Source organism: Nansenia antarctica (genome assembly GCF_963989245.1).
Source record: "Nansenia antarctica genome assembly, chromosome: 7".
NCBI classification, from domain to species: Eukaryota; Metazoa; Chordata; class Actinopteri; order Argentiniformes; family Microstomatidae; genus Nansenia; species Nansenia antarctica.
Genome location: NC_137677.1, coordinates 5,722,181 through 5,747,180, shown reverse-complemented (window position 1 = coordinate 5,747,180; position 25,000 = coordinate 5,722,181). Strand labels below are relative to the sequence as shown.

General features: G+C 49.1%; 1 protein-coding gene across 1 annotated transcript in view; it reads left to right on the top strand.

Moving 5' to 3' along the window:
• Positions 1-25,000, top strand: part of LOC308161947 (fibrillin-2-like) — a gene marked incomplete at both ends in the record, with an annotated part of 68,143 nt that overhangs the window by 31,909 nt on the left and 11,234 nt on the right. Inside the window, 38 exon segments of the mRNA XM_080536028.1 lie at positions 273-392; positions 674-799; positions 1,275-1,397; positions 3,059-3,334; positions 3,775-3,828; positions 4,883-5,008; positions 5,327-5,452; positions 5,918-6,037; positions 7,129-7,266; positions 7,385-7,435; positions 7,690-7,815; positions 8,325-8,552; positions 9,102-9,227; positions 9,504-9,632; positions 9,889-10,014; positions 10,251-10,376; positions 10,572-10,694; positions 11,070-11,195; positions 11,507-11,632; positions 12,124-12,246; positions 12,490-12,612; positions 13,246-13,371; positions 13,705-13,827; positions 14,468-14,590; positions 14,845-15,006; positions 15,197-15,265; positions 16,598-16,723; positions 17,697-17,822; positions 18,260-18,409; positions 18,870-18,941; positions 19,145-19,270; positions 19,827-19,952; positions 20,332-20,457; positions 21,914-22,030; positions 22,394-22,522; positions 23,307-23,426; positions 24,339-24,464; positions 24,865-25,000. The exon segment at positions 24,865-25,000 is cut by the window's right edge and continues 17 nt beyond it. Of these exon segments, the coding sequence (XP_080392154.1) occupies positions 273-392; positions 674-799; positions 1,275-1,397; positions 3,059-3,334; positions 3,775-3,828; positions 4,883-5,008; positions 5,327-5,452; positions 5,918-6,037; positions 7,129-7,266; positions 7,385-7,435; positions 7,690-7,815; positions 8,325-8,552; positions 9,102-9,227; positions 9,504-9,632; positions 9,889-10,014; positions 10,251-10,376; positions 10,572-10,694; positions 11,070-11,195; positions 11,507-11,632; positions 12,124-12,246; positions 12,490-12,612; positions 13,246-13,371; positions 13,705-13,827; positions 14,468-14,590; positions 14,845-15,006; positions 15,197-15,265; positions 16,598-16,723; positions 17,697-17,822; positions 18,260-18,409; positions 18,870-18,941; positions 19,145-19,270; positions 19,827-19,952; positions 20,332-20,457; positions 21,914-22,030; positions 22,394-22,522; positions 23,307-23,426; positions 24,339-24,464; positions 24,865-25,000 (4,825 nt within the window).

The following is a 25,000-nucleotide window of genomic DNA, read 5'->3' as shown; positions in this document are numbered from 1 at the left end:
ACTCGCCTTTGGTCCTGTTTGGTAGTCATGGTATTGCATACGCTCTACTGCCATCTTCAGTCCACACATGGAACTTCTCAGTGTCAACTCAGTGTAAAGGTTTTTTGGTGATTGCTAGAGTAACACAAATACAAGGGTTTTAGTTCCAGAGTCTGCAGGGAAACCTCCCATGTAGGTGTGACTGAACCTCTGACGTAGAGGGATGTTAAGAGAGTGAGAGAGAGAGAGTTATACATGAACCCTCTTCCTTCTCTCTTTCTCTCCTCGTATAGATGTGGACGAATGCGTCAGCAACCCCTGCGTCAATGGAGACTGTGTCAACACGCCCGGGTCGTACCACTGCAAGTGTCACGAAGGCTACCAGGGCACCCCCACCAAGCAGGCCTGCATTGGTACGTTCCAAACACTCACTGTCAAAACTACAGCACATGATTGTTGTTTACGGGTGTTTATGCTTTAGCCAACTGTTCTCTTAAGACGACAACAAAATGGCTAAACTAAGCAGGGGCAGACTGGCTCCCAGGCTAATATATGGACAATTGAGCCAAAGATACATGTCCATAAGTGGATTCAATGCTTTAAAGTAGAGTGATATGAAGTGATATTCAGTTACAGTAAGATAAGTAAGGTGAAATAAACCCATCTGCCCTCCCCCTCCCCCTTCCCTCTTCAGATATCGACGAGTGCATCGTGAACGGAGTGATGTGTCGTAATGGCCGCTGTGTCAACACCGACGGAAGCTTCCAGTGCATCTGCAACGCTGGCTTTGAGCTTACTCCTGATGGGAAGAACTGCATAGGTGAGCCATTACACTCACCTATAGAGTATGCATACACACACACACACACATACAGACACACACACACACACACACACCTGTGAATCACACACCTAGAATCAATCTACAGTATAGGCACGTCTCAGAGTGCTGCAAGATGTATCTAGATCTACATGCCCCACACACACACACACACACACATACAGACACACACACACACACCTGTGAATCACACACCTAGAATCAATCTACAGTATAGGCACGTCTCAGTATCTACACCTACACGCCCCACACACACACCACATCTTCTCAGTCTGACATGTGGTAAAACATAAATTGATATAATTCGGCGAAAGTCGCAATGAACCGAGAGGTGTTGGTAGACAAACTAAAGGGCCTTTTCATTCATTCATTCATTCATTCATTCATTCATTCATTCATTCATTCTTTCATTCATTCATTCTTTCATTAATTCATTCTGCTTGTTGTCTTGCAGACCATGACGAGTGCGCCACCACCAACATGTGTCTGAACGGCATGTGTATCAACGAGGACGGCAGCTTCAAGTGTATCTGCAAGCCGGGCTTCGCCCTGGCGCCCAACGGACGCTACTGTACTGGTATGTCACAACTGTCTGTCGTCACAACTGCAGAATCTCGTGACGTTAGAATTATACGGTTCTATCTCCATTTTTGTCAAAATTTAGTTTTTTTACATAATCTGATCCATTAGGTGTTTATTAATGCCTGTGTGGTGTTATTTTTTAAAATGTTGACATTTTTGAGTTAGTAATTCATAAAACACAAAGGTTCCATCTCACAGAACATAATGGAATGTAAAAACGTTGACGCTCAATATCTCTGAACTATCCTAGACGGAGATAGAACCTTATAATTCTAAGCTCACGATCACTCCCCCGATCTTCCGCCGTAGACTGAAGACCCGTCTCTTCAGGCTCCACCTTAAGTGAACTGTCCCTCCCGAGACATCGACTACACCCCCGTACTGTTTCCCCAATGTCGCAATAACAATAATAAACACATAAACAAATAAAAAGTCACGATGACTGCCAATGGCCAATAGAATAGATTATTTATTCCCTGCTATGACTAGTGGATAGATGATTCACTTACTGAGTCATGTGTATTTGTTGTAAGTCTCTCTGGACCAAGCCGCCTGATAAACGGCAAAAATGTAAAAAATGGGATGTTCTATCCTAGACCCGGTATGATTCTGGATGAGTCACTGGAAACGTTTACGTAAGTCTCCCCCACAGGTGATTGATGGTAGGCCACGGTATATACAGTAGTGGCAGCTGGAACATTTAGTGTCTACAGTGTGGTTGGCTAATAAACGTCCTAATGGTAAACCTCCTCGTTGCATGTCAAAGTGGAAGTGGACGTCTATTGAATGTATGGATGGTTTGTTGACGGTCCGAGTATCAACAGATCATTATAGGGGAATGATGAAGTCATTGAATTGGCTATCCAACTAATGAGATCATCATCATATATCTCTTTCTCTCTCTCTCTCTCTCTCTCTCTCTCTCCTCTCTCTCTCTCTCTCTCTCTCTCTCTCTCTCTCTCTCTCTCTCTCCCTCCCCCTCCTCCTCCTCCCTTCCTCTCTTTCTCTCTCCCTCTCCCTCCTCCTCCTCCTCTCTCTCTCTCTCTCTCTCTCCCTCCTCCCTTCCTTTCTCTCTCTCTCTCCCTCTTCCTCCCTTCCTCTCTCTCTCTCCCCCCTCCTCCTCCTCCTCCTCCCTTCCTCTCTCTCTCCCTCCTCCTCCCTTCCTCTCTCTCTCTCCCCCCTCCTCCTCCTCCTCCTCCCTTCCTCTCTCTCTCTCCCTCCTCCTCCCTTCCTCTCTCTCTCTCCCCCCTCCTCCTCCTCCCTTCCTCTCTCTCTCCCCCCCTCTCCCTCCTCCTCCTCCCTTCCTCTCTCTCTCTCTCCCTCCTCCTCCTCCTCCCTTCCTCCCTCTCTCTCTCCCTCCTCCTCCCCTCCTCCTCCTCCCTTCCTCTCTCTCTCCCTCCCCCTCTTCCTCCCCTCCTCCTCCCTTCCTCTCTCTCTCCCTCCTCCTCCTCCTCCCTCCCTTTCTCTCTCTCTCTCTCCTCCTCCTCCCTTCCTCTCTCTCTCCCTCCTCCTCCCTTCCTCTCTCTCCCTCCTCCCTCCTCCTCCCTTCCTCTCTCTCTCTCTCCCCCTCCTCCTCCTCCTCCTCTCTCTCTCTCTCCCTCCTCCTCCTCCTCCCTTCCCCCCCCCCTCCTCCTGCTCTTCCTCTTCCTCTCTCAGACATTGACGAGTGCCTGACCCCGGGCATCTGTATGAACGGCCGCTGCATCAACTCCGAGGGGTCCTTCCGCTGCGAGTGTCCGCCCGGCCTGGCCATCGACGTGGACGGGAGGGTGTGCGTCGACACGCACATGCGCACCACCTGCTACGGCGCCATCAAGATGGGCACGTGCTCGCGCCCCTTCCCCGGCGCCGTCACCAAGTCGGAGTGCTGCTGCGCCAGTCCCGAACACGGCTTCGGAGAACCGTGCCAGCCCTGCCCCGCCCGCAACTCAGGTGAACCACACTCACACACTCTTCATGTGCGTTGGCTAGGAACGTTTTCAATGAGGAATGTTTCAATAATTGAATCTAATATACGCCATGTAGCTCACTCTAATGTAATAATATTATATGTACATAAATATGATTATATTATAATATACGCCATGTAGCTCACTCTAATATAATAATATTATATGTACATAAATATTATTATATTACAATATACGCCATTTAGCTTTCACTTATATTGCAGCGAGTGCATACATTTTTCAGTATATATATGGTCCTGGCGGGAACCGAACCCACAACCTAAGCGTTGTCAGTGCCATGCTCTTCACAACGGAGCCACTAGAGCCCCACATCTGTCATGCAACAGTGCTGATCTCTAGCCACAGTAAGTAGAGCCGTCTATTAACATGTTAACATGCTCCTCCATGCTTTGTGTCTCTCAGCTGAGTTCCAGGCGGTCTGCAGCAGTGGGATCGGCATCACCGCTGACGGGAGAGGTGAGGAACTTTACCAGGATGTCACGTGACTGTCATGTGACAGTCTATGGCTTTGTTCGAGGCGTTCAAGCCCGACCTGTTGTCACAGTCACTTTATCACTCCCCCTCCTCCTCCTCCTCCCTTCCTCCCTTCCTCTCTTTCTCTCTCCCTCTCCCTCCTCCTCCTCCTCTCTCTCTCTCTCTCCCTCCTCCCTTCCTCTCTCTCTCTCCCTCCTCCTCCCTTCCTCTCTCTCTCTCCCCCCTCCTCCTCCTCCTCCTCCCTTCCTCTCTCTCTCTCCCTCCTCCTCCCTTCCTCTCTCTCTCTCCCCCCTCCTCCTCCTCCTCCTCCCTTCCTCTCTCTCCCCCCCCCTCTCCCTCCTCCTCCTCCCTTCCTCTCTCTCTCTCCCTCCTCCTCCCTTCCTCTCTCTCTCTCCCTCCTCCTCCTCCCTTCCTCTCTCTCTCTCCCTCCTCCTCCTCCCTTCCTCTCTCTCTCTCCCTCCTCCCTTCCTCTCTCTCTCTCCTCCTCCTCCCTTCCTCTCTCTCTCCCTCCTCCTCCTCCTTCCTCTCTCTCCCTCCTCTGGACTGTTGTCACAGTCCCTTTTTTTTTTTTTTTTTTTTTTTATTCTTTCCTAGCACCAGGGGAGCACCCCCTCCTAAATTTCGTTGTTTGGTACCTGTACTATAGCAATGACAATAAAGACCATTCATTCATTCATTTAGCTCGAGTGTCGTAACGGCATAACCTAGTGTAAGGCTAACCCAAAGACGAGGACGGGCCAGGTCTCTCTTGTAAAACAGATCTGGTCTCAATTAGATGAACTCACCCTAAACCCTAGATGTACCTGGATAAATAAAGGTGAGATGAAAGCATCTTCTGTACTGTAGTTTCGAGAGGAACCCCTAGCTCACTCTCTCTGTGTCTGTGTGTCTGTGTGTCTGTGTGTCTGCGTGTCTGTGTGTCTCTGTGTCTCTGTGTGTCTGTGTGTCTCTGTGTCTCTGTGTGTCTCTGTGTCTGTGTGTCTGTGTGTCTGTGTGTCTGTGTGTCTCTGCGTCCCTGCGTCTGTCCCTCCCACAGACATCAACGAGTGCGCCCTGGACCCTGACATCTGCCAGAACGGCATGTGTGAGAACCTGCGCGGGAGCTACCGCTGCATCTGCAACATCGGCTACGAGTCCGACTCCAGCGGCAAGAACTGCGTCGGTGAGTCTGACTGAGAGACGTCCATTTTGGGATGAAAAAAGAAATAGGGGGTGTGTGTGTGGGGGGGGTGGGTGGTGGGGGGGTCGTCTTTAGACTCTCAAAGGGAGAACCACCACTTCTTCAAGTCGGTCCGTTGTTCTCACCTCAAAGAAAGTAGTTCGTGTTCTTGACATAAGACCATTTCTGAGTGATGAAAATGAATAAGATGAATAACAATTTTAGATTGCGTTTATACCGTAAACACTAGTAGCCTGGTGGGTGTATGTGGGTGTATGACGGGTGAGTCAACCCTCCTCCTGTGTCTCTCCTGGGCTGCAGACATCAACGAGTGTCTGGTGAACCGGCTCCTGTGTGACAACGGCCTGTGCAGGAACACCCCCGGTAGCTACACCTGCTCCTGCCCCAAGGGCTTCATCTTCAAACCCGACTCAGAGACCTGCGAAGGTGAACGCTCTCTCTCTCTCTCTCTCTCTCTCTCTCTCTCTCTCTCTCTCTCTCTCTCTCTCTCTCTCTCTCACGTTTGAAACGCTTCATTTATTTATGTCCACAGAAAAACAAAGTGCATTAAGGACATAAACACTATCAGTGCAATCAGTTCATTGGGAGACATTCATACACACACACACACACACACACACACACACACACACACACACACTCGCAAACACACACACACACACTCGCACACACACTCGCACTCACACACACACACACACACTCTCGCACTCACACACATACACACACACACACTTACACACATGAATACATTTGGCATAATCTTAAACACTTAAATCTCTAGTTACATAAAAATAGAACAAATTACAACCATGTTAGAGAGGACTGTTAGAGAGGACATCTGCCCCTCCTCTGCTCGTCCCTGACCCTTCCGGACCCTTCCGTGTGTTCCAGATATAAACGAGTGTGAGTCCAGCCCGTGTGTCAACGGCGTCTGTCGCAACATTGCCGGGTCCTTCAACTGCGAGTGTTCCCATGGCAGCAAGCTGGATTCCACCAACACCATCTGCGTGGGTAAGAGCCCCCAGTCCCACATGCCAGACTCAAGTCTGACACACATACACACACACATACACACACACACACACACACACACACACGCAGACCGCAAGGAACCTCTGTCAGATAACGATCGCATCGTTAGAGAGAAGCGGCAGGAGTGAAGGGCGGGATCAGTGCCACCGCGCCGCGGCCTTCGAGGTGTCAACCAGGTTGATTTTACTGTAAATAAACACTGTGAGTGTATGATGACAGACACACACACACACACATACACACACATCAATCGAAATTTCGTTCTAAACAGAGACGCCGTTAGCGAAGTTTGGGGCCCGTCCAGCGGGCGTCTTAGCATTCATCTCCCGACGTAATCTCCTCTTGTCATATGAGTCATTAGATAAATACCGAATATGAGCCGGTTCTGTCAGCCTTGATGTATTCCGCCGGCTTCAGTACAGTGAGTAAGCGTAAATTGTGGTCTAGTTTTTGGGTGGGCCCGTGGTTAGCGCTAATGCACACACATCACGGTTATTATGACAGAGCTCTCAGTCCGTTAGGAACCCAATAGCATAGGATTAAAGTCAATGATGCATCGTGGGTCTGAACCGCCGCCGCCAGCTGTTGAACAGACATCTGCCTCATTACTCTGTCTGTCGTGGCGGTAATGAACCGGGTGCATCAAAGAGAGATATTATGTACTGTACGTGGGTATATATACTGTATCTCGATATTCTCTCTCTCCTTTCTTCTCTTCCCTCCTCTCATGGTAAATGGGAAAGGGACTGCACTTATATAGCGCCTTTTTTGCTGCTCCAAAGCTGCTCCGAAGCGCTTTACAACGGCCTCTCATTCACCCATTCACACACACATTCACACACCCAATGGCGGCAAGCTGCCATGCAAGGCGCCGGCCCGCTCACTGGGAGCAATTTTGGGGTTCAGTGTCTTGCCCAAGGACACTTCGACATGTGGCCAGCCGGGGCTCGAACCGCCGATCTGCCAACCTTGTGATCATTAGACGGCGGCTCTACCTCCTGCGCCACAGCCGCCACAGCCGCCCCATCTCATTTCCTCTCCTCTCCCCTCCTCTCTCTCTCTCTCTACAGACAGTATGAAGGGGACGTGTTGGCTGAACATCCAAGATGGCCGCTGCGAGGTCAACATCAACGGGGCGACGCTCAAGTCCGAGTGCTGCTCGACCCTGGGGGCCGCCTGGGGCAGTCCTTGTGAACGCTGCGAGATCGGTCAGTACCGCACACACGGACGTACACACACGGACATACACACACACACACACACAAAGACAAAGTGATGAGAAAGGTAACACAGTGTGAGGTGTGTAACTGCTGTCTCTCTCCCCAGACACCGCCTGCTCCAGAGGGTTCGCACGTATGAAGGGAGTCAACTGTGAAGGTAGGACACACACACTCACACACACACGCACACACGCACACGCACGCACACACACGCACACGACACGCACTCAGTCGATTGTGAAGGAAGGACACTTCTCTCCCAGTCGTTAAAGACCTCTGCGTCTCTGTGGTATTTAGTTCGACAACGCTCTCCTCCGCCTCGACAGAAACTTACGACCCGTGAATATCATTCCTCTTCCTGTCCTCACGCTGTCCCCCTCCCCCCCCCCCCCCCTTCCCCCCTCCTCCCAGACATTAACGAGTGTGAAGTGTTCCCCGGAGTGTGCACCAACGGCCGCTGTGTGAACGCCCAGGGCTCCTTCCGCTGCGAGTGCGCCGAGGGCCTCACCCTGGACGGGAGCGGGCGCACCTGCGTGGGTAAGACGGCGCGCCGACCGACAGACACAATGATGACATCACTCCTCAGAGACCAGCGTAGCGTAGCAACATAAACACTCTCAGTATTCAGTGCTCAGTATCAGTGAACACAGTACAGTTTATGAGTGAATAGGCTAACTGGTATCACACAGTACTGTGGCCTGAACCTCTATGCAGCACCTGTGTCTTTCTGTATCTGAGTCACACCTACAGTCATGTGAAAAAGGACACCCCATGAAAACCTTTGTCTTTTTCAATATATTTACTGTACTCTGTACAGTTTCATCACAAACAGCAGTTAGCACCAGTTTACACAATAGAGCATGAGTGAATATGTTCACATAACGTTCCTGTGTATTCAACGTGGAGAACTTAGTTCTTGGTCGCGGTGGTAAAGCCTTATAGCCGCCTTTCAAGAACTCCCCATTAGAAGTGGTGCAATACTAGGGATTGTAACAACTACTGTAGTCCTTTCAACGAATCACAAATCTTAACCCTCCGTGACCCAGACGTGCGAAGCGAGCAGTGCTACATGAAGTGGGACGAGGACGAGTGCGTGGAGCCGTTGCCCGGGCGATACCGCGTGGACCTGTGCTGCTGCTCCGTGGGCGCGGCCTGGGGCATCGACTGTGAGCAGTGTCCCCAGGTGGGCACGCCGGAGTACAAGTCCATCTGCCCGCGGGGGAGCGGCTTCGCCAACCGAGGAGACATCCTGACCGGCAGACCGTTCTACAAAGGTAGGGAACTGAGGGCAAAACTTGTGACGTTAGAATTATACGGTTCTATCTCCATTTTTGTCAAAATTTTGTTTTTTACATAATCTGATCCATTAGGTGTTTATTAATGCCTGTGTGGTGTTATTTTTTTAAATGTTGACATTTTTGAGTTAGTAATTCATAAAATACAAAGGTTCCATCTCACAAAACATAATGGAATGTAAAAACTTTGACACTCAATATCTCTGAACTGCCCTAAACGGAGATAGAACCTTATCATTCTAAGCTCACCAACTGTTGGTATGGCAACCACACAGTCACACCATCAGAGTCATCGGTCTGTTTACAGAAGAACCTACATTAGAAAACAAATTGCTGACGACCCTAACCGTGTATTTGGCACGTGACGTTGTGTGTGATCATGTGTGTGTTGCTCTCTAGGTGAGGTGTCTGTTCTTCTACAAGAAAGTGGGGAACGTTGTGTATTTTTTCTCCACAGGGTTTCACACAGTGTGTAACGCTGTGTGTTGTGTGTGTGTGTGTGTGTGTGTGTGTGTGTTTTGCCCACAGATGTGAACGAGTGTAAGGTGTTCCAGGGACTGTGCTCTCACGGAACGTGCCGGAACACGATCGGCAGCTTCAAGTGTCGCTGCAGCAGCGGCTTCTCTCTCACCATGGAGGAGAGGAACTGCACAGGTATGGAGAGAGAGAGAGAGAGAGAGGGCTCATATAACGCTGTACAGTGTCTCTTCTATGTAGAATGGGGCAAAAAGAGCCAAGCTAAACCGCTCCACATAGATTGTTTTTGATGTTTGTTGGTGTTGTATGTAGGCTGTGGAAATGAAACATTCCTCATGACACAACCATGAATGAGACATGTTTGATATGTCCCTCGTGGTTCCAGTGGTGTGTATTCTCTCTCTTGTGTTCCTCATGGTTCTAGTGGTGTGTGTTCTCTCTGTGTCCCCCCAGACATTGACGAGTGTCGCATCTCCCCGGACCTGTGCGGCCACGGTGCCTGTGTGAACACGCCCGGCAGCTTCGAGTGCGAGTGCTTCGAGGGCTACGAGAGCGGCTTCATGATGATGAAGAACTGCATGGGTGAGTGAGGAAACACACACACACACACACGCACATGCACACACACACACACACACACATACACAAACTGCGCTCCAGCTGAAAAGAGACTCTGGAGAATATCCTCGAAGATCGCTTTTGACAGCTCACTCCCTTCTTTCACTCCCTTCTCTCTCCCTCTCTCTCCCTCTCCCTCTCCCTCCCTCCCTCCCTCTCCCTCCCTCCCTCCCTCTCTCCCTCTCCCTCCCCCTCTCCCTCCCTCTATCCCTCCCTCCAGACATTGATGAGTGTGAGAGGAACCCCATGCTGTGTCATGGAGGCAACTGTCTCAATACGGAAGGAAGTTACGAGTGTGAATGTCCCCCTGGACACCAGCTGACCCCTGATGGTGCCTCCTGCGAGGGTGAGCTATACATCATCACACACTTCTATATATAATATATCAATATATATATACATATATATATATACAGTAGTAGGCCTATAAACTATCAAGTCTGAAAGTTATCGACCTCAGTTTCAGGTGACACTGACAACGTTGTCTGTACTCATTCCAACTGTCCTATTCAACCTTGCTGTATTGAGTTCGGCTGTGAGCTGTTTTTCTTGTTTTTCCGCTGTTCGTCGTGACGTGAACAGACGTGAACGAGTGCCTGCTGAGCGACAACCTGTGTAAGAACGGCCACTGCGTCAACATGGTGGGCACCTACCAGTGCTCCTGTGACATGGGCTACCAGGTCACGCCCGACAGACAGGGCTGTGTGGGTGAGTGAACCGGAACCAACCTGTTATCCATAACAGCGCGTTTTTTTCTTTGGAGGGGGGGGGGGGGTAAAATTAATTCATTCATTGGATACTGTGTTGCAGTTTTGTTCCTCTCCAGAAACGTGACAGAGAAACGGGCGGTTGTGGGTAGTTTGTGTTTTCTACCGTCTTACCCTCCACCTCTCCTCCTTTCAGATATCGACGAGTGCACGATCATGAACGGAGGCTGCGACACACACTGTACTAACTCAGAGGGCAGCTACGAGTGCAGCTGTAGTGAGGGCTACGCTCTCATGCCTGACCTCAGGACCTGCGCAGGTGAGACAGACACACACACAAACACACACACACACAGAGTACACATACAGAGCACAAACAGACCACACTCACACACACACACACACTCATACACAGAGTACACACACACCTACACACACACACACACACACACACAGAGTACACACACGCACCTACAACCACCTACACACACACTCACACACACACACACACAGAGAGAGTACACACACGCACCTACAACCACCTACACACACACACACACACAGAGAGTACACACATACACCTGCAACCACCTACACACACACACAGAGTATACAATACATAAACAGGCTTGCAGCCTACCCACACAGTTGACCCCGTGCCTCACACCCGCTGCCCTCCCCTCTGTGTGTGTAGACATTGACGAGTGTGAGGACAACCCCGACATCTGTGATGGAGGCCAGTGCACCAACATCCCCGGGGAGTACCGCTGCCTCTGCTACGACGGCTTCATGGCCTCCATGGACATGAGGACCTGCATAGGTGAGACCCCAGAGACCAACACTCCCTCTGCCAACTGTGTTACTCCCATTCTCTCTCTCTCTCTCGCTCTCTCTCTCTCTCTCTCTCTCTCCCTCTCTCTGTCTCTCCCTCTCTCTCTGTCTGTGTCTCTCCCTCTCTCTCTCTGTCTCTCCCTCTCTCTCTCTTTCTCTCTCTCTCTCTCCGTCTGTCTCTCTCTCTCTCTCTGTCTCTCCCTCTCTCTCTCTCTCTCTCTCTCTCTCTCTCTCTCTCTCTCTCTCTCTCTCTCTTTCAACCCACTGGCCTAACCTCCATGTGTGTGTGTGTGTGTCCAGATGTGAACGAGTGTGACCTGAACCCCAACATCTGTCTCCACGGCGACTGCGAGAACACCAAGGGATCCTTCATCTGCCACTGTCAGCTCGGCTACTTTGTCAAGAAGGGCTCCACAGGCTGCACAGGTACAGTACACACACACACACACACACACACACACACACACACACACACACACACACACACACACACACACTCACACACACACACACACACACACACACACACACACACACACTCACACACACTCACACGCACTCACATTGATTGATTGATTTGATTGATTGATTGATTGGTTGCTTGGTTGATTGAGTGAGTGATTGATTGATTGGTTGAGTGATTGAGTGATTGATTGATTGGTTGATTGATTGATTGATTGGTTGATTGATTGATTGATTGATTGATTGGTTGATTGGTTGATTGGTTGATTGAGTGATTGATTGATTGATTGATTGATTGGTTGATTGGTTGATTGGTTGATTGGTTGATTGGTTGATTGGTTGATTGGTTGATTGGTTGATTGGTTGATTGGTTGATTGGTTGATTGGTTGATTGGTTGATTGGTTGATTGGTTGATTGGGTGATTGGTTGATTGATTTCCTTGTTGTTTCTCCAGATATTGACGAGTGTGAGATCGGAGCTCACAACTGTGACATGCACGCTGCCTGCGTCAACATCCCCGGCAGCTTCAAGTGTCGCTGTCGGGACGGCTGGGTGGGAGACGGCATCAAGTGTGTGGGTGAGTAGACCCCCGGAGACAAATCCATACGCAGAGAAACATCTCTGTCTGTCGTGCTTTATCACGTCAGACGTAGGACGAGTAACATGATGATTATCCGTCAAATCGATCTACATTATGTCACCTTTTTGGGCCATCACCAGTTTGCATCCCTGATTGATTGAGCCAATGCCATCGGGGACCTGCATGGCAGTTTTGTGAACTGACTTCTCACCCCCTTCCTCTCCCTCTCCCTCCCTGCAGACCAGGACGAGTGTTCCAGCGAGGAGCACAACTGTAACCCCAACGCAGACTGCCTCAACACCCCCGGCTCCTACCGCTGCGCCTGCAAGGACGGCTTCAACGGAGACGGCTTCTCCTGCTCAGGTCAGACAGACACACAGACAGGACTGACACACAGACATTACATTTTGGGCATTTAGCAGACGCCTTATTCCAAAGCGACTTACAATCAATACATTTGACTAAGCAAGTGAATCATCAATCCACCAGTCGTAGCAGGAAGAGTAATCCAGCTAAGGCCCGGGGCCATTGATAGAAGGAAAAACCTTCTTCTATCACCTTCTTCTAAACCTAGGCTTTTTATTTATTTTTTATATATAGACACTGGAGAAACAGAGAAACAGTACAAGGGGGGCATTAGAAGTTTTTAGGGGACACAGTAGAGGGGAAAAGCGGGTGTCTTCGGGAGACGCAGTGCTGGGGGGCAGTAGATGTCTCAGGAGGAGCAGTTAAGGTGTAACCTGAAGAGATGAGTCTTCAGGACTGACACACAGACAGGACTGACACACAGACAGGACAGACACACAGACAGACAGGGCTGACACACAGCCACTAGGACAGTGTTGGTGAAATGCATGAATTGATTTATCGTTTATAAAAATGTTTCTCATCATTGAATGTATTATCAGAGGAACAGGGCACACTTATCACAGTTATCTGCCTCCCACAATGATTAACTGAGGTAACAGTCATTAACGTTCGTCTCTCCCTACACAGATATGGACGAGTGCGCGGACAACGTGAACCTGTGTGAGAACGGCCAGTGTCTGAACGCTCCGGGGGGCTACCGCTGCGAGTGTGAAATGGGCTTCACCCCCACCGAGGACAGCAAGGCCTGCCAGGGTACAGCACCGCTACCGGACGCCATCTTGGCTCTCTCAAACACCACTGGAAGCCATCTTGGCTCTCTCAAACATTACTGAAAGCCACCGTGGTTCTCTCAAACACTACTGGAAGCCATCTTGGCTCTCTCAAACACTGACTGGAAGCCATCTTGGCAGTTGGCACACATACTGTGTGACTACTGATTGACTACTGTATATAAAATACAGACACACATACATGATACTGCATATTATACAACAGTTCTATTATAGGAACAGCAATCATTTACCTCATCACTGTCCTCCCATATAGCTCAACTAACCCTTTCTTTATTTTGCCCTCTCTCCATAGATATCGACGAGTGTAACTTCCAGAACATCTGTGTGTTTGGAACGTGCCAGAACCTTCCAGGGATGTTCCGCTGTGTCTGTGACGACGGTTACGAGTTGGACCGCAGTGGAGGCAACTGTACTGGTGAGCATGTTCCCTCGAAACAGATGTAGGACCTCACCTCCATTTCTAGCCTCAGGGGTTCGAAAACGTCTGATCCTGAATCAGTGGAGTGGAGCTCTTTCTCCAAATTGAATAAGGCAGGAACATTTTGGCAAGCAGGCTAGAAACCATGGCTGCTATTGACTGCCACTGAGAGAGAGACCTGTCATATTGGAAGTGTTCATGTAACTCTCCCACTCTAATCTGGCAAGCACCATGATATTATTTCTAGATAAATCTCTGGCAACCCCTTATAGATTTACATCAAGCAGCACTGTCCGTTTACTCACAGCCACACTCCATCTCTCTGTCAGTCACCTCCAGTAATGCATGCTTAGCCTCTCTGTGACATTAACACGTCTCACCTGTCTAAATAACTCATAGTTTCATAAGGAGCTGAAGGCTCTTTCTGCCTCACTGCAGCCTGTGAGCTTTGTGTATGTTGAATAATGGATAGGTGAATAAAGAACTAAAAGGCTTTCTGGTTTCTGGTTTCTCCTCTCACTGTAGCCATTGTTTCCGTAAATGTTTCCGTAAATGTGTGCGTGCGTGTGTGCGTTTGTGTGTACCGTACGTGTTTATTAAGAGTGTGTGTGTGTCTGACCCTGCGGTTGTGTTCCAGACATCAACGAGTGTGCGGACCCCGTGAACTGTATCAACGGACTGTGTGTGAACACGCCAGGCAGCTACCTGTGTAACTGTCCGCCTGACTTTGAACTCAACCCTACTGGCGTTGGTTGTGTGGGTAAGTCGGCCTACTGGATATCAACATGTTCCTACTCTCACTGCAGGAGGAGAGGACAGGAATGGAAATGATAACAGGAATGATACGTATAGTATGCCTGAGATGCAAGTTATAAATGTTGTATGTGTTTTTTTTTTTTTAAACATAACACTAGAACCTCAATTCATTTCCTATTGTTGGGGGTGATTAAGGACTCTTGATTGAGTGATTCACTTGCCTTGACATATCCCTCCACCCCTCCACCCCCTTCCCAGACACGCGAGTCGGGAACTGTTTCCTGGACACGCTGGCGCGCGGCGACGGGGGAATCTCCTGTAGCGCCGAGATCGGCGTGGGCGTGACCAGAGCTTCCTGCTGCTGCTCCCTGGGAGGGGCGTGGGGAAACCCCTGTGAACTCTGCCCCGCCGTCAACTCCAGTACGTCTCGATAAAGTTTGGTCAATCTTGCGCCTTCCACCTTCCCTAGTTACTCCCCATAACATCAAAAGTGAATGAGCATCAATATACAAATAACAAGGGTCAATAACTGTTGACTAATTCTTAGCCTGAAATGTCAAAGACTTTGTCTCTCGTTCATTGTTTGTGTGGTGTTTATTTGTGTCTGTAGCGGAGTACAAGACCCTGTGTCCTGGGGGAGAGGGGTTCAGACCCAACCCTATCACTGTCATCCTGGAAGGTGAGGAGGGGTCCCTCTCTGTCTTTGTGTTGTGTGCTCTGTACCTGGTCGGTCACATCATATAGAGACCAGGGAAAACACCCCGGGCCCTATTATGCACTTCTTAACTTGCCGTCTTAAGTGTTAATTAAGACGCACTGCCAGGTTAAGACCTACCGCCACCCTTATTATGCGCTTCATACGCGCTACTGCTATTATGCAGGTGTCGATAGGCGCCCACACATAAGACGTAAAACTCCCGTGCATATATTGCTCATTGTGGGAGTGTTCATATGTTAATGAAGTGCACTAGGCGCCCCTGCTATTATGCGATCTGACTTTGCTCCTATCGCTAAGAAGTGGTTTGAAAAGTTCTTAAGTTTAGACTTCATGCACGTTTTGAAACACGAGCGCGCCTCCGCGGTTTGCGCATGCATGTGGGCACACATGAACACGCACGTGGCTCCACGGCAAGACGTCAATTACGGTCACAGTATAAATGCTTTATTTCAGAAGGGAGAGGCAGAGAAGCGCGCTGACCTCCTTCTCAGGACTTCCATAATAGCATAGCGCTAATGACTCAACGCAGCCGGTTCTTAAAGGGAATGGCACCTGGCACGCTGATTGGGTTGATTGAGAAGACGCCCAAAACACACCCATGACTAATTTCTTTGCTTAGCGCCGGCTTTTAGGCGCCCACTGCAGCACGCATAATAGCAAAGTGGCCTTGACCACGCCTCCACGTCTTAAGTTTAGATCTACCGCCTCGTCTTATTGATGAAGTGCATAATAGGGCCCCCCAAGTCACATCATATACCATAAAGTATACAGCATTAGTAGTTTTCTATTCAATTCTCCATCATGATGTCGTGACGTTCGAATTATAAGGTTCTATCTCCATTTTTGTCAGAATTGAGTTTTTTACATAATCTGATCCATTAGGTGTGTATTAATGCCTGTGTGGTGTTATTTTTAAAATGTTGAAGTTTTTGAGTTATTCATAAAATACAAAGGTTCCATCTCACAAAACATAATGGAATGTCAAAACTTTGACGCTCAATATCTCTGAACTACCCTAAACGGAGATAGAACCTTATCAATCTAAGCTCACGATTGTGTTCTATTTTTTCTCTGCTTCATTCTTTTATTCCATGTACGTATTTTACTTCACCAACTCTTCTAAACGAAGCAGAATCACAATTGCTTTTATTACATTGAATGTACACAAGTACACAAGAGTTAAATCCTTTGGCTTAGGTTCTTCAACATCGCAGCAAGATCCAAAACCACAACAACAGTAAAATAAGTAAAGTAAGTAATAACAAAGTCACTAACCCTACCTCTTTGCCGCAGACATTGACGAGTGCCAGGAGCTGCCAGGCCTGTGCCAGGGCGGTAACTGTGTCAACACGTTTGGCAGCTTCCAGTGTGAGTGCCCCGCAGGCTACTACCTCAACGAGGAGACGCGCATCTGTGAAGGTAAGACCAGGGGTCAAGGTTCAAGGTTCACACAGGGTCAAACAAGGTCAACCTAGAGAAGGACAATGTGCCACCACGGCAGATCATTGAGAACTAGAAGCTGATAGTAGAACGACAGTGGACGGAAGCCTATAGCAGTCTGGTCTATGGGAAGCCTCTAGCAGTCTGGTCTATGGGAAGCCTCTAGCAGTCTGGTCTATGGGATGTCTATGAGATGAAGCCTATAGCAGTCTGGTCTATGGGATGTTTATGAGATGAAGCCTATAGCAGTCTGGTCTATGGGATGTTTATGAGATGAAGCCTATAGCAGTCTGGTCTATGGGATGTTTAGGAGATGAAGCCTATAGCAGTCTGGTCTATGGGATGGTTATGAGATGAAGTCTATAGCAGTCTGGTCTATGGGATGGTTATGAGATGAAGCCTATAGCAGTCTGGTCTATGGGATGTTTAGGAGATGAATCCTATAGCAGTCTGGTCTATGGGATGTCTATGAGATGAAGCCTATAGCAGTCTGGTCTATGGGATGTCTATGAGATGAAGCCTATAGCAGTCTGGTCTATGGGATGGTTATGAGATGAAGCCTATAGCAGTCTGGTCTATGGGATGTGTATGACATGCTGCTAGTTCCTTTATGATTTGCTTTAGGACAGGTCCCCTCGCGAAAAGATGTTGCAATATTAATATATGAGTCATCTGTAAGTAAAGAAAAGATAAATATATGGATAAGATAGATAGATAGACAGACAGACAGACAGACAGACAGACAGACAGACAGACAGACAGATAGATAGATAGACAGACACTGTGTGTGTGTGTAGATATTGATGAGTGTACTGTGTGTGTTGGTAGATATTGATGAGTGTACTGTGTATGTTTATAGATATTGATGAGTATACTGTGTGTGTTTGTAGATATTGATGAGTGTACTGTGTGTGTTTGTAGATATTGATGAGTGTACTGTGTGTGTTTGTAGATATTGATGAGTGCACTGCTCACATTGGGATCTGTGGCCCTGGGACCTGTTACAACACGTTGGGCAACTACACCTGTGTCTGTCCTCCTGAGTACATGCAGGTCAACGGAGGAAACAACTGCATGGGTGAGTCAGAATCAGAACCAATACAAGTATTCCAGTCGTGTGCGGTATTTATTATACTGCAATATGAGTGTGTCAACATTCAGGGTGGGAGATGGAGAGTATATCTACTTGAGGTGAATTCCTGAGATCATAAGCTATGATTATAATCAACAGGGAAAAGCTTTATCCTTTAGGAGACATTTCTTTATGATCTGCTCACTATTTAGGAATGAAGATTCCTAAATAATCATATACTGTACTTTATAAACGAATGATCAAGGATATGCATTAATTTATGAAGGTTTTCTCAAACTCTTAAGCACTCAAGCCTTCCACTCCTCGTGTAGCATTCAGCCATGTTGTTTCCAGGACTTATTGTAGCATAGCTCGGTAGTTCTAGTGTGTGTGTAAGAACACAGACCCCTTCTCCTTCTCACACCCCTCTGCTGGTATTGCAGACATGCGGAAGAGTGTGTGTTACCGCAACTTCAACGACACCTGCGAGAACGAGCTCTCCTTCAACATGACCAAGAAGATGTGCTGCTGTGCCTACAACGTGGGCAAGGCCTGGAACAAACCCTGCGAATCCTGCCCTACCCCTGCCACCTGTGAGTCTGCTGGACACACACACACACACACTCACACACACACACTCACGCACACACACACACACACACTCACACACACATACGTACGGACACACACATAAACACACACACTCACACACACTCTCACACACACAAGCACACACACATAAACACACACACACACACTCACACATACACACACACTCACACACACGCACACACACATACGTATTGACACACACACACACACACATACACACGCACACACACACTCACACACACACGCACACACACACACACACACACACACACACACACACACACAAATATCCACTAAATATCCACTATCCCAAACACACATTTCTATCCCAACTCTCCAAATAAGTAACGTAGTTGTGCATGTGTTCATCCCACTGACTCTCTCTCCCTCTCTTCTCTCTCTCCCTCTTCTCTCTCTCTCCCTCTCTTCCCTCCTCCTCAGCGGAGTACCAGTTACTGTGTGGGAACCAGGCTCCGGGCTTCATCATAGACATCCACACGGGCAAGCCCATCGGTAAGGCCGGAGGTCAAAGTTCAGATAGCATGCTAGCATGCTTGCTCCCTATTCGCCACAGAAACCAGTGTTTCACTGAGTGTCAATTGAATGTCATGACATGACACTGAAGTTCATATTGCCTTTAGTTTGAAGACTGCCGGCTGTCTTGAATAGTCTGAGGTGGCTTTTAGTCTCTAACTAGTTGCTTTATTCCCCTGCAGATATCGACGAGTGTCGAGAGATCCCGGGTATCTGTGCCAACGGAGTGTGTATCAACCAGATAGGAAGCTTCCGCTGTGAATGTCCCATGGGCTTCAGCTACAACAACATCCTGCTCATCTGTGAAGGTAAGGCACACACGCATACTCTCTCTCTCTATCTCTCTCTCTCTCTCGTGCTCACTGACATTCACTTCATCATTCGCTCCTTTTCCATTTTCTCAAACCTCGCTACAGTACATGAGCACACACATTACCTCATAAGTGCATACACTGTCTGACATTCTCTCTCTCTCTCTCTCTCTCTCTCTCTCTCTCTCTCTCTCTCTCTCACATACAAGCACACACACACACACACACACACACACACACACACACACACACACAACTTTACAAGCACTCTGATCAGGAGCATTAGTGCTGCCCTCTCTCATTTGAGTTATCCCCTTGTAAAGACAGCAGTCTATCAGCCCCACAAGAGCCGGCGTTAAGCCTGCCTGCCAGTTGTCTTCAATCACCCTAAACCAAAGACCTGGCTGTATTTCTGTACTCGAACCAGACCCGCGCTGTTTGTCCTCCGCTGCCTGCTATACCGTACCCTCTCACAGGGTGCTTTTACCAGACAGTTATGGCTCCTGTGATAAATGGCAGCTGTTCTGCTCCTGTTTTTCTTCCCTTCCCCTAGATATTGACGAGTGCAACAGCGGAGACAACCTGTGCCAACGCAACGCTAACTGCATCAACATTCCTGGCAGTTACCGCTGCGAGTGTTCGCCAGGGTTCAAGCTGTCCCCTAGCGGGGCCTGCGTGGGTGAGTCCGGCCTGCCTGCCAGGACCAACAGGGATCTACCATCTCATAACAATAGGGGGGGGGGGGGGGGGGAGAGTGGAGGGCGGGGGATTATGTTGGTGGTTTTAAGTGAAATGTACCACAGTAATTTCCCTAGCGGAGAGATTATTGTGGAAGATATGGACGCTTTATTACTCAATAAAGGGCATAGTGAGATAATAGATAGATTGTATTTGGTGCTGCTCTGTGTGCCAGCCATCTTGTTTATGGGGAGTTAAATAATCATTTATTTGATCATAGATATATAAGAAAATGTGCTCATGTGATAATCCTGTGCGTGTGTGTGTGTGCGTGTGTGTGTGTGTGCGTGTGTGTGTGTGTTCACGTGTGTTTTCCATAGACCGTAACGAGTGCCAAGAGATCCCTAACGTATGCAGCCATGGAGAGTGTATCGACACCCAGGGAAGCTTCCGCTGTCTCTGCCACAACGGTTTCAAGGCGACGGCTGACCAGACCATGTGCATGGGTGAGTCACCTACCCCTACCACCCTACGACTACCCCTACCACCCTACCACACCAGCCAGGGACAGACTACCCCTACCACCCTACCACACCAGCCAGGGACAGACTACCCCTACCACCCTACCACACCAGCCAGGGACAGACTACCCCTACCACCCTACCACACCAGCCAGGGACAGACTACCCCTACCACCCTACCACACCAGCCAGGGACAGACTACCCCTACCACCCTACCACACCAGCCAGGGACAGACTACCCCTACCACCCTACCACACCAGCCAGGGACAGACTACCCCTACCACCCTACCACACCAGCCAGGGACAGACTACCCCTACCACCCTACCACACCAGCCAGGGACAGACTACCCCTACCACCCTACCACACCAGCCAGGGACAGACTACCCCTACCACCCTACCACACCAGCCAGGGACAGACTACCCCTACCACCCTACCACACCAGCCAGGGACAGACTACCCCTACCACCCTACCACACCAGCCAGGGACAGACTACCCCTACCACCCTACCACACCAGCCAGGGACAGACTACCCCTACCACCCTACCACACCAGCCAGGGACAGACTACCCCTACCACCCTACCACACCAGCCAGGGACAGACTACCCCTACCACCCTACCACACCAGCCAGGGACAGACTACCCCTACCACCCTACCACACCAGCCAGGGACAGACTACCCCTACCACCCTACCACACCAGCCAGGGACAGACTACCCCTACCACCCTACCACACCAGCCAGGGGAGTCAACTCCACTAGGGACAGGGGGGACATGTCCCCCCCACTTTTCAAAACCTAGATTCTGTCCCCCCCACTGATGGTAATGTTACTGTTGGTGTCCAGCATGTTTACAGTTAGTTTGTAAAGACTTTTTAACTGACCCCGCCCGTAAATTAACAGATTTCAGAGCTTTCTAATGTGTTTATTATTAAACTTCGTCTTTTGATGGGCTTGCTGCTTATAGCACAACCGTTTAGGCTTGTCAACAGAGTGAGGAGTGTAGTTCTTCATAGATCTAGCTCTTAAGCTCTTAATTCTGCCCTCAAAGTGCACCAAATTGTACACAGTACACAAAATCTTCCATGTCCCCACCACTTCCCAAACCAAAGTTTTGCCCTCGACACCAGCACAGCTGACTAAAACCTCAAGCCTCATATAAAACCTCCAATATCATACGTCAATGTTATTCAGTCTTTTTATGTCTGTTTTACGGCCGTCCCCTTGTCTGCCGTCGGTGGGTACCGCTGAGTACAGTCATAAATACTTCCATAGACATAACAATGTCATTACAAGGACAGTTAGGAATGTTACAGTTAGTCATGACATGTATGAAGAGTAACGTCATGGTGTGTCTCCCTCCTCCTCTCTCTCTCTCCCTCCTCCTCTCTCCCTCCCTCTCCCTCTCCCTCCTCCTCTCTCTCTCTCTCTCTCCCAGACATTGACGAGTGTGACAGACAGCCCTGTGGGAACGGTACTTGTAAGAACACGGTGGGCTCCTACAACTGTCTCTGCTTCCCCGGGTTCGAGCTCACGCACAACAACGACTGCATGGGTATGTACTAATACTACCGTCACTGGATGATAATAATAATAATAATAATGATAATAGAATAATAATCTATGTTTTTATAGCGCCTTTCATACATAAGACCGGAGCTCAAAGTGCTGTACGATACAGCGCGAAAGAACAGATAGAAAAAAACAACGAAAGAAAAAGAAAAGCATAGTAGCTTAGCCTTTGAGAAATCATTCAAGTCCCGTTACGTCACAACGTAAACGGATTCGAGGCCTCCACCGCCGAAATGTTGTGTTCCATGACCATGTTAGACAGTTTAAGTGATGCGTGTCAGAAGAGCTCTGCCAGTTGGTGTTAAGTCCCCCTCCCCCCCTGTGTGTGTGTCCCCCCCCTCTACAGACATAGACGAGTGCAGTGCGCTGGTGGGCCAGGTGTGCAGGAACGGCCAGTGCATCAACAGCCTGGGGTCCTTCCAGTGTCTCTGCCAGGACGGGTACGAGCTCACCCCCGACGGGAAGAACTGTGTCGGTGAGTCACCTGTCAATCATTCTCTCACCTGTCAATCATTCTCACACACGGTGGGATACAGAGCCAAGAAGTCATGGAACCTACTAGCAACAGAAATTCTAAACGTGACAAGTAAACGTATGTTCAAAAAGCTAATAAGGAAACACCTGGGTACAGCAAACCTGTGACACTAGATGGTGACGCACCGTAGATGGAAATGTGTAGCCCTCTCTAACACGGTTGTAGTTTGTTGTCTTTTTATGTAACTAGAATAAGTGTTTCGTATTATGCCAAAATGTAACATTTTATAATGTATGATATATTTTTATGTTTGATATTTGTAATTTAAAGTATGTTTTATATGTTAAATGTTACTTGTAGTGTATGTTTTAAATGTGGACCCCCCACTAAAAGTAGCTCATGCCTATGGGTATAGCTAATGCGGATCCTTCCAATAAATAAACAAATAAACAAATCATCATCATACTACGCCATTCAGGTGACGCTTTTATCCAAAGCCACTTACTACATTGCAGTGAGCGCATACTATATTTTTCAGAATACATACATGGTCCCGGCGGGAATCGAACCCCCAACCCTAAGCGTTTGTTAGCACCCTGCCCTACCCATGGAGCCACAGACAAGACAACCACAATCATACAACTACAACATTACAGTAGATAGTCAGTACAGGAGTTGTTGTTTAGGCAGCAACCATGTAACCTGGGGCAACCATGTAACCTGGGGCAACCATGTGTAACCGGGGGCAACCGTGTGTAACCTGGGGCTCTCTGCTGGTCCTCAGACATCAACGAGTGTGTGAGTCTCCCTGGGACCTGCTCTCCCGGGACGTGTCAGAACCTGGACGGGTCCTTCCGCTGCATCTGTCCTCCTGGGTACGAGGTCCAGAACGACCAGTGTATAGGTATGAGACACACACACACACACACACACACACGCACAGACACACTCACGCATGCACACACACACACATGCACGCACGCACGCACACACGCACACACATGCACGTACAGACACACACACACGCATGCACGTACAGACACACTCACGCAGGCACACACACACACACATACGAAAGGTATCATTAACATAGATACAGGTGCACATGCACACATGTACGCACACACACGCATGCACGTACAGACACACTCATGCAGGCACACACACTCACGCATGCACACACACACACATACAAAAGGTATCATTAACATAGATCCAGGTGCACATGCATACACACACCTGAGCCTGGCTTCAGGATCACATCCTGTACAGTACACCACCTGCTCACACAGCAGGAAGCTGCCCACCCCCACACCTACACGCCACGGGGGGAGAGACTTACACTGACCGGTCCATCTGGCCCAACACACCCACACACGCACACGCACACACACACACACACACACACACACACACACACACACACACACACACACACACACACTCATCCATCTGCCCTCTTCTCCCCCCCTCCCTCCATCCTCTTACTTCTCCTCCTCCCTCTACCTCCCTCTCTCTCTCTACCTCCCTCTCTCTCTCTCCCTCTCCCTCCATCCCTCTCTCTCTCTCTACCTCCCTCTCTCTCTCTCTCTCCCTCTCCCTCCCTCCCTCCCTCTCTCTCTCTCTCTCTCTACCTCCCTCTCTCTCTCCCTCTCCCTCCCTCTCTCTCTCCCTCTCCCTCCCTCTCTCTCTCTCTCTCTCTACCTCACCTCTCCCTCCCTCCCTCCCCCCCTCTCTCTCTCTCTCTCTACCTCCCTCTCCCTCCCTCTCCCTCTCTCTCTCTCTCCCTCCCTCCCTCTCTCTCTCTCTCCCCCAGATATCAACGAGTGTGAGGTGGAGCCCAACATCTGCCAGTTTGGGTCGTGCACCAACACCCCGGGGAGCTTCCAGTGTATCTGCCAGGCCGGCTTCGTACTCTCCGACAACGGACGACGCTGCTTCGGTGAGACACAGAGAGGCCCAGCTGAGGACAGTAGCCACTAGACGGCCATGCTAGAGAGGCCGGACTAAAAGTCAATATTGTAATGTTGTGACGTTAGAATTATGAGGTTCTATCTCCATTTTTGTCAAAATGTCGTTTTTTTACATAATCTGATCCATTAGGTGTTTATTAATGCCTGTGTGGTGTTATTTTTAAAATGTTGACATTTTTTAGTTAGTAATTAATCAAATACAAAGATTCCATCTCACAAAACATAATGGAATGTAAAAACGTTGACACTCAATATCTCTGAACTACCCTAAACGGAGATAGAACCTTCTCATTCTAAGCTCACGACTGGCTGTTGTCTCCTCTTACGGCCCTCCTGGTTGACTCCTCTGTCTCCTCTGTCTCCCCCTAGACACCAGAGAGAGTTTCTGCTTCACCCGCTTTGAGTCGGGCAAGTGCTCCGTGCCCAAAGCCTTCAACACCACCAAGGCCAAGTGCTGCTGCAGCAAGATGCCAGGGGAGGGCTGGGGAGACCCCTGCGAGCTGTG